Genomic DNA, 12,621 nt, shown 5'->3' with positions numbered 1-12,621 from the left:
ACAGGTTTGCTTTTGACTGCGATCAGTCACGGTGACCCACGGTCATTACAAATCAGCATCATCCTCATTCAGATGGGTTAATTGCGGCTTCCACTGTCTGTTTTCATTTTGCACATGATGTTATTGTATTACATTTATTTGGAGGTCAGAAAATACACAAAACAAGATTGCAGCACCATGCACACAGCATGATTAGACAGCTATCTGTCTATTCAATAGGTATGACACATCAGACTAGTGTACACTAGATCAGTGAACAATCCAATTCTACTGATGGCAGGTTATAATTTGCTGTCTCTTTCTCAATTCTTTATATTTGCTTTAGCACAGCATAAATATTAATACAATTTCTGATCATACAGGTTGTTTTTCACAAGTCATTGATTTTGGTTTTTCTCTTCAATAAAAAAATAAAAAAACAGATGAAGGGAATCTACGTTTATAATGTTATAATGTCCACATTAAAAATACCTCTATTTTTTTTATGATTTATAGTTTTTATTTTTTTTCATACAAAAATAGACATTAATCTTACTTGCTTACATAAAACATGATATTCAGAGTTCAATCAAAATCAAACAAATGGTCATAATACGGTATATACGTACAAATACAATACCTCTATTTTTTAAACATAAACCTATAGTTTGCATAAACCATAACTCTTACATCTGCAAAAGAGTCACTTATATAGTATTATATACTATCTAAAGCGATATCCATCTATCCATCAATCCACATATCCATTTTTTTTTAGAAAAAAATAAAACAAACAAACAAAATGTTTTAACATCCATTCACAGGCTGCACTTTTTGTTCCTCCCAATAGGCTGTATGGCAGGTAATATATGATTTCTTAAAACACCGAACTCATAGCGAGATGCAGTAAGACACATTTTTGAACAATAATAGCCAAAATGTTATTTCAAAAATGTCCCCATTTGAGATCATGCACAAAAGCATTTCTTTTATAGTTATTTGAAGGTCAGTTCTTTCATTGAAATTTCAAGGCATTGGATAACAAAAAATATTGGTTGCTCCCCTATTCATACGGCTAGTTTTTAAAAAAAGTATTTTTTAAGACTAAACCATGTGTAGATTTGATTTCTCTATCACTGAGCTGTGTTATCATCTTTCAGCCTTATCACTTGAAACACACATTTCTCACTTTTGTCCTGAATTCTGGCTCATGAACACTGCAAAGGTTGAAATTATTACTTACAGAGCTGCATTTTCGATACACCCACGTATAACTTTTGTAAAGCTGCCTTTCTAATCCCTGCAAAAAATGTGTCCATGGGTGGTTCTTGTGAAAATGTTTTAAAGTAATTAAGTTGAGTTGTTTGTTTCATTGACATTTCACAGAGTTTAACAAAAAATATCTTATATATTGTACAATGTTGCAATGGTTGCGTCTGACCAAGTTTTTGTATGTAAATCAATAATACTGAAACTTGAAAAATTTTACTTTTAATTTATAGGTGTTTTGAGTGTTCTAGAAAATGAAACTGATGGCTATAAAAACATGTGTACATGTTTTTTTCTTAAAGTGGCCTATTTTTACCTGACGTACAGGAAATCCTTGTGAATCCTGATACAATGCACAGTCATCATCTTTGGTTAACCCTTATGCAAAATTTAGCCCATGCAAATGTCATAATCCAGGGGTAGACCACATTCAGCATGCCAGATGTTGTGGACTGCATATCAATAGTATTATTGGAGATGTAATTCACAACATCTGGAGTGCCGAAGGCTGCCTACCCATGTCATGAAATATGGTGCATCAACTTATTGTTGATGCACCATAATTTATGACATGGGTAGGCATCTGAAAATATGGGTTTTGAGGGACTTCCTAAACAATTAAAGACTAGGGGAGAGTCTGATGGTGGTAGGCAGGCTGTTCCAAAGGAAATGAGATGCCGTGAAGTCCTGCAAGCGTGATTTAGCAGTAAGGGTGTAAGCCTTGCTTCAGTGCTGTTTTATTGCATGTGCATGCTGGGCAGTTGCCTGGTGGCCCCGCGAGCATGAGGGCCCCACCGTGATGCCCATGGGCCGAGTCTGACAAGGGAGATCCTTTCATCTCCCCTGCAAGCCCATCCAGGGCTGGCTTCACTGTCTGCCTTCTCAGACTGGTGGAGAGATTAAAGCTCTCCCTTACCAGCCCACTGGCACTTTGTTAGGAGAGAGAGGATAGAAGGACCTGGAAGACTGTATGCTCCTCCTGCTAGCAGGCAGTTCAGAGCATTGCCACACGTTATCATGGCAATGCTCCAACTTAGTGCTTAGCTTGCCAGAGTAGAAGACAGAAGAGAGAAGTCAGCCTGCAGCCAGGGGAGCTGCAGGTTAAAGTTCACTATTCATCACCAGTGGACAACCAGGCAATACAATAACCTACTGTGTGTGTATTTAGTATACTGTGTGTGTGTATTCAGCAGTCTGTGTGTGTGTATTCAGCAGTCTGCGTGTGTGTATGTGTGTGTGTATTTAGCAGTTTGTGTGTATGTATTCAGCAGTCTATGTGTGTTTAATTAGCAGTCTGTGTGTGTACTCAGCAGTCGGTGTGTATTCAGCAGCCTGTGTGTATGTGTTTGTGTATTTAGCAGTCTGTGTGTATGTATTCAGCAGTCTATGTGTGTTTAATTAGCAGTCTGTGTGTGTACTCAGCAGTTTGTGCTTATTCAGCAGTCTGTGAATGTCTTCAGCAGTCTGTGTGTATGTATTGCATTTGTTAAAGGTACCAATAAATATTAGCGTTCTTTGAAATGTATATTATATATTTAGCACATTACTTCATAATGCAGTTCAGAAAAGGCAACCCTAGGGCAAACATTGCAAGTGAGAAGAATTACCAGGCAGAAAGGACAGAGCTTATAACAGGTACTGAATACCAAGTACAAAGGACAGAGCTTACAACAGGTACTGAATACCAGGTACAGATGACAGAACTTATAACAGGTACTGAATACCAGGTACATAGGACAGAGCTTATAACAGGTACTGAATACCAGGTACATAGGACAGAGCTTATAACAGGTACTGAATACCAGGTACATAGGACAGAACTTATAACAGGTACTGAATATCAGGTACAGATGACAGAATTTATAACAGGTACTGAATACCAGGTACATAGGACAGAGCTTATAACAGGTACTGAATACCAGGTACATAGGACAGAGCTTATAACAGGTACTGAATACCAGGTACATAGGACAGAACTTATAACAGGTACTGAATACCAGGTACATAGGACAGAGCTTATAACAGGTACTGAATACCAGGTACATAGGACAGAGCTTATAACAGGTACTGAATACCAGGTACAGATGACAGAGCTTATAACAGGTACTGAATAACAGGTACAAAGGACAGAGCTTATAACAGGTACTGAATACCAGGTACAAAGGACAGAGCTTATAACAGGTACTGAATACCAGGTACATAGGACAGAGCTTATAACAGGTACTGAATAACAGGTACATAGGACAGAGCTTATAACAGGTACTGAATACCAGGTACATAGGACAGAGCTTATAACAGGTACTGAATACCAGGTACATAGACAGAACTTATAACAGGTACTGAATACCAGGTACAAAGGACAGAGCTTATAACAGGTACTGAATACCAGGTACAGATGACAGAACTTATAACAGGTACTGAATACCAGGTACAGATGACAGAACTTATAACAGGTACTGAATACCAGGTACATAGGACAGAGCTTATAACAGGTACTGAATACCAGGTACAAAGGACAGAGCTTATAACAGGTACTGAATACCAGGTACATAGGACAGAGCTTATAACAGGTACTGAATACCAGGTACATAGGACAGAGCTTATAACAGGTACTGAATACCAGGTACATAGGACAGAGCTTATAACAGGTACTGAATATCAGGTACAAAGGACAGAGCTTATAACAGGTACTGAATACCAGGTACAGATGACAGAACTTATAACAGGTACTGAATACCAGGTACATAGGACAGAGCTTATAACAGGTACTGAATACCAGGTACAAAGGACAGAGCTTATAACAGGTACTGAATACCAGGTACATAGGACAGAGCTTATAACAGGTACTGAATACCAGGTACAGATGACAGAGCTTATAACAGGTACTGAATAACAGGTACAAAGGACAGAGCTTATAACAGGTACTGAATACCAGGTACATAGGACAGAGCTTATAACAGGTACTGAATACCAGGTACAGATGACAGAACTTATAACAGGTACTGAATACCAGGTACATAGGACAGAGCTTATAACAGGTACTGAATACCAGGTACAAAGGACAGAGCTTATAACAGGTACTGAATACCAGGTACATAGGACAGAGCTTATAACAGGTACTGAATACCAGGTACATAGGACAGAGCTTATAACAGGTACTGAATACCAGGTACAGATGACAGAGCTTATAACAGGTACTGAATAACAGGTACAAAGGACATAGCTTATAACAGGTACTGAATACCAGGTACATAGGACAGAGCTTATAACAGGTACTGAATACCAGGTACATAGGACAGAGCTTATAACAGGTACTGAATACCAGGTACAAAGGACAGAGCTTATAACAGGTACTGAATACCAGGTACAGATGACAGAACTTATAACAGGTACTGAATACCAGGTACATAGGACAGAGCTTATAACAGGTACTGAATACCAGGTACAAAGGACAGAGCTTATAACAGGTACTGAATACCAGGTACATAGGACAGAGCTTATAACAGGTACTGAATACCAGGTACAGATGACAGAGCTTATAACAGGTACTGAATAACAGGTACAAAGGACAGAGCTTATAACAGGTACTGAATACCAGGTACATAGGACAGAGCTTATAACAGGTACTGAATACCAGGTACATAGGACAGAGCTTATAACAGGTACTGAATACCAGGTACAGATGACAGAACTTATAACAGGTACTGAATACCAGGTACAAAGGACAGAGCTTATAACAGTGAGTGACAGAGAGCCAGCATAGAGCTAAGAGGTTGCAGGATAAGCCGGTGTCAAATGTTACATTTCATTTTACTCTTCATGTACCACTTAAATATGCATTTTCAATACAGGGATAAATACATATAATATTAAAAATTCTGGGAAGTGGCAATTACCCTTTAAAATTGTTTTCTTAAAATATTGTGAAAAATACGGAATCCATGTTTGGAAAATGTGGTGCTGAATAGACCCTTTCTAGAATATATTTCTAAGGATATAGAGGAATGTAAATAAATATAGAATGTGATAAATCTTCATTTCACTACTCTAAATCCATCATGTTTTTATGCATGCCCCACCCACTTTTTACATGGGCCACCAACAAACTATTTTAATATCATGATTTGTTGATTGTTATAAAAAAAAATGCTTTAAGAAGGCTTTTCATTTTTTTTTTTCTACATTAAGATAAGAATATTGCCCTGAAAGTAATATCACATATAAACTATTTGACTTCCGGGATTGTTTCTTTGAATCATTTCAGTAATCTGAAGCCAGTGTTTGAATCATCTCATTTTATTCCTGCAATAGACATTTATCTTCCATATTTTATTAAAGCCTGATTGTATTGCTATTTCAATTAAGTTTATAAATCATTTTCAGAAAACCCAGAGACCAATATAGAAACATCTTTAAAATGCTCAGGCGTTTATAGGGATAAAATATTCCACCGGTTTTCTACTGAAGTAAAATAATTCTTGATAGACACATATAAATGAGGACTTATAATAACCTCATAGAAAATGTCATTACTCCAGGAACTTAACAATCAGGCATGACTTTTTATGCAAATTGCATCTATTTTAAACAAGTGCTTATATGTAAACACATACAGGGTGTACTAGGTATTGGTTGGTAGGTAGTGAACGTTAACAGATGCAGAATCTTAATTCCTGAGAACAAAATGCAACCAAAATATTCAGGCACAAATGTATTGTGAAAATATATTATATACAGTACAGTGGATAATAGGAAACGTACAACCAACCTGACATCAGGCAGCTGCTTCAAATAACAAAATGTCAAGGCTATAATTGTACAGATGTATTGTTCCATTTTTCAGCACTAAGTTCTGCTGTATATAGTTAGATGAAAACAGAGGAATGCTAATGTTTGGAGAGAAATGGAAGTGATTTGTTTATACAAACTTGCTTAATGGCTTTTTTTTGTAGCAGACCATGGACTTTCTATTCATGTTAGACATACAATATAAAAAAGATACTTGTACGTTATTCCATGTTTTTATAGACATGCTAGAAATTAAAAGGTGAATCAAGGTGAGTCGTGACCACATGCTCACATTTTCTGTTTACTCCATTAAACTCCATTTACGATGGTCTGAGTGTTATGAGTGATCTGTTGCACAAATATCTGGAATGCCAAGGTTAAGATTTTAATTATATATACGGATAACTCCTGTAACAAGAAAATAATACATTGATTTGCCTATATAATTTTTTTTTCACATTATGCAAATTCTACATCATTCCTGTCTTTTTCTTGCAGATGTCCAGTATATTAAAAGAAGAGATATTGTCCTGAAGAGGGAGCTTGGTGAAGGAGCCTTCGGGAAGGTTTTTCTGGCTGAATGCTATAACCTAAGTCCAACCAAAGATAAAATGCTGGTCGCTGTCAAGGTAACTATTGCAAAATGTAGTATATTATGACTTAAGCCAAAACTGTAATTTGATGGTGATGATATAGATACCGAGTTTATGTTACTAAAATACTACTGTCTTATTCTTTTTAAATTCAGACATATCCAATATAAGTTAAAAGATTTGGTACAAATAAAAACTAAAAAAAATAAACAAATCAAATCATATTTGATATGTCCCTTAAGACCTATCACACTGCCCATAGAAATAGTGACAAGTACAATAGGAGGGAAACACTGATCTTCGTTTAAGGGCGAAGATATATAAATGATGTTTGATGCTTGAAGCATGAAGAATAGGAAAGGAAGAATGGAGGAATGGCATGGAGAGAGTGAACTGTATAATAATAACTATTATTTTCTGCAGCACTTACTAATTATACAAAGAAGTCCCTGTTCAAACAAGCTTACATCCTGTGAGGATTTGTAATAAGGAAGGATAGAAAATAGGTGACACTGATGGCAGGGATAGGGCTTACACAGAAATATGGAGACTGAAAAAGTGATAGTGATAGAAACAGGCACATAAAGCTAAGTGGTACCATCGAGAGATAGAAATGGATAGGTAGTATGAAAAGGAGAGGAGAAGATGGTATGGAAAAGGAAACAAGAGATACTGAAATTGAGACAGAGGGAAGCTGACACAGAAATAGAATTAGACAAATTGTATAAATGAGATATATAGGAGTTGACATTAAGGCAGGGAGAAACTATCAAGGACATAGAGGAGAATCGGAAAAGGACAGCAGGGAAGACAAGAAAGGAGCTGGCATGGACAGAGGGAGAATAGACGAGAAGGCAAATGGCAGGAGAGGAAATTGAATGTAGAAGTAGACATGAATACAATGTGAGAGTAGAAGTGTTCCAAAAAGAGTGTAAAGGAATAAAACAAGACTGTAAGCTTAAATGTAGTGATGTACGACAATGAACTGGTATATTTACAATATGTCTATCTTTATACTGAAAGGAAAGAGGTGATTTTTAGAATAAATCTACTCAAAAAGGATTCTCTGTTAAAATACAAAATATGAAGAGGAGGTTAGAAAAACAAGCAAAAGAAAATGGACATGATATGAAAAATAAAAAAGATATCCAAAGTATTCACAGAGACGAATGTCCCACTAGGTTGATGTCAAAGCCCACTACAATAGGACGAGTATATATTTTTTAAAATGAACAGACTTTTTAATCACAAATTCAGATTTAAGTGACCTATTTTTTTTTAAGTTATGTAGTGATTTGCATGAGATTAGTATGCGTTTGTGCATACATTTTATGTGATCAGGGTTTCTATTCATACAGAGTGTTGTATATAATTGCTTTATATATTAATGCAAAAGATTTTTATATGCATATATGACATCTTTATTTGATATATGTGCACACTACACTAATTCAGTGCAGACAGACTGTTGTTTCAATATTTAACCTCGTAAGGATGGAGGCAATTGTCCGACTTCTGAACCAAAACAAGCTTTTTGTTTGTTCCATTGTGATTCAAGGGTTTCTCTTTAAGTGCACCAATACTTCTATATATATATATATATATATATTTTTTTTTTTAAAGGGTAGTTTTCTTTAATTTCAATATATATATATTGATAATATAAATTTTTAAAATTGGGACAAATAAAACTTTTTTTTAATTTTTTGCTTACAATAATGTGTACACGTCATGTGTAGTATTGATAACATATCAATACTAATTATTAAATGCTTTGTATGTATGTGATGTAAATACATTTTTGGTACTTTGCACTAACCCTATACCAACCATATGGTTATAAGTAACTCTAACCGTACACCCAACGCCAATCAAAATTGACATGAAGGAATGTAGGGAGACCATGTCAGGGTCTTTTCAGGAAAGTCTCCTACAGACTGGGGTCAGGCTCATAATCATTGCAGCTAAGCATGATCATACAGCCATGGGGACTGAAATAGGTTGCTGGGGCAACAAAATATGACCCCAGTTGATAGAGGGGAGTCCTAGATATCGAGTGATACCTGGGTCTCAATGGTGTGAGCAGGGTAACTTTAGCACATCCCATGCCATTCAAAAATCATTAAACATTCAAAGTGTGACCTTGCTATAGTGAAACAGTGTTGCCTAAATACTGAACCACCTCATATGGTTGCACAGTGTCTTTGGAGGAAACAACATAGAGGGGAATGTAGACACACAGCAAGTGCAATTCGATATTACCTGTAGCAGGTTTTATAATTCTTGATTAGAGAACTCTCAAATATTGCATTTATGATGGAAATAATACATTGAGGAAACTAAAAAGAAAAAATAAATAAGAACTTATAGTATAGTATTTATTACAATATACTTAAAAATACATATAGCCAAACTGACACTCACAAGCCAAATTTCACAAAAAGATATGTGCTATATGTGCATTGCCCACTGGGGTGGGGGGGGGGGGAGAGGGGGATGTATCTCTGATAGAATACATGCTGTGAATCCAAAGTGTCCTTCTATTCACAGTTCAAACAGATGATAAAGTACATAAACAGGTAATCTTCAATGGACTTGAAGGATAGAGATTGACTTCAACATGCATAGATCAGAGTACCCTTGGAGTTCAGGTGGCAATATAATTTGCTCAATGCTTTTCGTCTTTTTGCCAGACTTTATCAAGAGCTGTTTTTCACTCTGGACCATAGCCATTTAAATACCACACTAATTGATTCCTTTGCTATCTTCTCCATTCATGGCTTTCACCTTTGCGTCTTTCTGTTTGTGAGCCATAACCCCTTTAGTGCGATTTCAGTTACTTTTAGCCAACTTTATTTATACTTCACAATGTCCAAAGTGGGAAGATAAAAGAAATGATTGGACAATACTTTAAGATATAAATGATCATATTTGAAAACATAGGAAATTTCTGGCTCCAACTTGCAATATTTAAATACAATGTTAAAATCATTAAAGCCCACTCTGAGGAATGGCATGGAATATCCTAACATTTTTAAGAGGTTCCTTGGCTGCCTTTTATCTGGTCAGTCTGGCCATGTAAGCATCTAACAACCCAGTCATTGACTGGCTTATAAGGCAATCACAATATTTCTAATGGTAAGTCTTTCCCTGATGGGGTTTACGTCATATTCAATGCAGCAATGGATGCCTGTTTTGTTGTCTCTAGGACATCCACTGAATCAAAAAAAAAAAATCCTCTGAGAAAATTCAATATCGCTGGATATATCAGGTAGCATAAAGGTATAAAGGAGACTGTTGTGACTTTTTTTACTGGATCATATTACAGAATTAAAATGATACAGAAGCCAAAGCACTATCACTTTATAAAACACATTCAGGTTTAATTAAAATTAATTAATGAATTTAATGCAAGAAGAAAACCCTTAGATTAATGAAGTCTCGATGGACTGAATTACAGTTTAACATCTCTTTGGAATGAAACAAAACATACCAACAAACTTGATTTACAAAAGCAGAAAATGAAAACTGTTGGTTCAAGCAAGAATAAAACCCACAAATAGTTCCACTACACTAATTTCAACATGATAATGAAAAATAAAAATGACTGAACTGTTAAAATATGAAATAAATTATATGGTGGAGAAAACCAAAGACATTCCCAGTACACACTATTGAGAGACATACTGTATAATTTTTGAAAATGTATTTATTTTTTTAAGCAAACCTTTTAGCATTTTATTAACTTTTATTATTCATATTCAGACACCATGTGGAAAAGCACTTGGAAACAATGAATATAGCAGTCTTCTAATTTAAAAGTATAAGTATATACATATATGTAAACACTGCTAAGGTGACAGATTTCCTTTAAATATTGCTGAGCGTATGAACCATATGGCGTCAAGTTCCTAATTACTCAGTCTACAAGTTGTCTGTTTTTAATCTTTAAACTGTTACATAATTTGGAATGTTTCCATTCAGTAGGGTAGAAGTATATATTTTGTATTACCATTTATAAAATTGCCCATGCAGAAGTTTATTTTAGACTTGTGCATTCACTTTTAGCCGACTAGCAATTCATCTGAACTTTGGGCAATCAGCGGGTCGTTTAATTTCTGTAATTCCGAATAGGTATGACCGAAGTAACTGAACTGGGTCATGGATGAGCCAGCTCAGTTGTTTGTGATACAGTTTTCCACCTGCAGTGTAAAAAAAAAAAAAGAAAAAAAAAAACATTATTGATGTTTAGGGGACAGCCTATAAATCCAATAAGTAAATAAATAAAAAATAATAAATAAACCAGGGATCAGCCAGACTAAAAAGTTTAAATTCCTTACAGAATACTCAAAAGTAAGCAAATTCTAAAAAAGAATAAAAAAATTGACCAAATGTAAACCAAATTTAAATGGTACAATACAATTCTATATGATAATAATTCAGCGGATCAGATTTCAATCTGAATTAGCTTCAGTAAACATACTGAAAAATATTCAACTCTACTCATACCTAAGGAAAAAAAAATATATAGCTTACAATTTTGAAACTCAGAAAATTTTATACTAAAAGAGATTTCTTAAGTAGCCAAGCTTTAACCTTAATGAAGCACATAAATACTACTCAGAAAGTAAATTGTTTGTGCTATGGGCTACATATTACCCTGATTTTCATTTAAGCACATTATTAATCTACTTCCTAATCATTAGAGAAAAAGCATAGCAATGTGAGCAAAATATATTGCATATGTGACTTTTTAACTTATAAACGAAGGATAAATGAAGGACATGGTCTACACAGGTGCAGTAAACTGTTGATAAAGCACAACTCAAGATGTTACTAAACTACTAAATTGATGTAAATATCAGGATGTAGATATCAAGTGTTTTCTCATTCAGGAATGTTTTGCGTGGTATCTTCATTCTCAACACCTACAACGTTATAAAACCAAAGTATGTAGATTTTTCTTAATGTACTATATTCGAGCAATTCAATTATTTCCTATCACCATTTATTAGAATGGAAAACAGTCAGAGATTCTGAACGTTGTGCTTCTATTTTTTGAAAGGAATAAACTATTCTCAGAACGAGATATTTTTACTATGACCACTAGTAATGTGATTTCCCTGTGAAACATTATTTTTAGACAGGATAATTATACATTCACAAGGAAGGGCAAGCCACTTATAATTAGCATTTGCCCCCACTAATTACTGGCTAACAGACATGTTAACTAAATCTCGCATCATGAGTGATATTCATAATAAAATTTGGCAAAACATTCAAGTTAATGAAATGACTCTAAGTGATGCAGCTTGATGCTAAGAGTGGGATGTTTTTTTTTTTTATATTAGCACAAATACATTATACCTTCCACACATGTCATTCACATAACCAGAAACTCTCAGGATATTCACTAAAGTGAAAATTCTAAATTAATTCAAGGTGAATTTCAAACTTAAGGGCAAAGTAGTCAAACTGAAATCATAACTGACTTATAACTGATATATATATATATATATATATATATATATATATACCCAGATCAACAATTTCAACCTTTAAGTTTGAAATTCCCCTTAAATTAACTTTGAATTCTCACTTTATTAACTAACCCTGTATCGATATAGTTTTAAACTGTGTCACATATTGGGAATAATTAAAATGCATCTTATTTCCCAAATTCCCATTGTTTGCGTAATTCAGCCTGGTTGGGGAAAGGGGAGGGGAGAGAGGGCTTCGTTCTATAGAAATTGTCTCTTTTCTCCAATTTAAAGGAATATTTTAATTTTATGAATAAAACAAAAAGAAAAAATAACATTAACATTATATCAGACAGGTGCTTGCCAGGATAACTTGTATTAAAATAATAAATATACTTTCATCAATTAGGTTCATTGCACATGGTTTGGTTTATTGGTTTATAAATATGTATATATATATATATATATATATATATATATATATATATATATATATATATATATACCAAACC

The 12,621-nt window shown here is 34.6% G+C and overlaps 1 protein-coding gene across 2 annotated transcripts in view; it reads left to right on the top strand.

The window, feature by feature from the left end:
- NTRK3 (neurotrophic receptor tyrosine kinase 3) overlaps positions 1–12,621 on the top strand; it is a 560,615-nt gene that overhangs the window by 484,633 nt on the left and 63,361 nt on the right. For both annotated transcript variants that reach the window (XM_063448881.1, XM_063448879.1), the window contains exon 13: positions 6,535–6,665. In XM_063448881.1, coding sequence (XP_063304951.1) covers positions 6,535–6,665 — 131 coding nt within the window. The remainder of the gene's footprint in view (positions 1–6,534; positions 6,666–12,621) is intronic.

The sequence above is a fragment of the Pelobates fuscus genome, chromosome 3, assembly GCF_036172605.1.
Source record: "Pelobates fuscus isolate aPelFus1 chromosome 3, aPelFus1.pri, whole genome shotgun sequence".
In the NCBI taxonomy this organism is placed as follows: domain Eukaryota; kingdom Metazoa; phylum Chordata; class Amphibia; order Anura; family Pelobatidae; genus Pelobates; species Pelobates fuscus.
The sequence above is the reverse complement of the archived record's forward strand: the minus strand, read 5'-3'. Positions and strand labels throughout refer to the sequence as shown.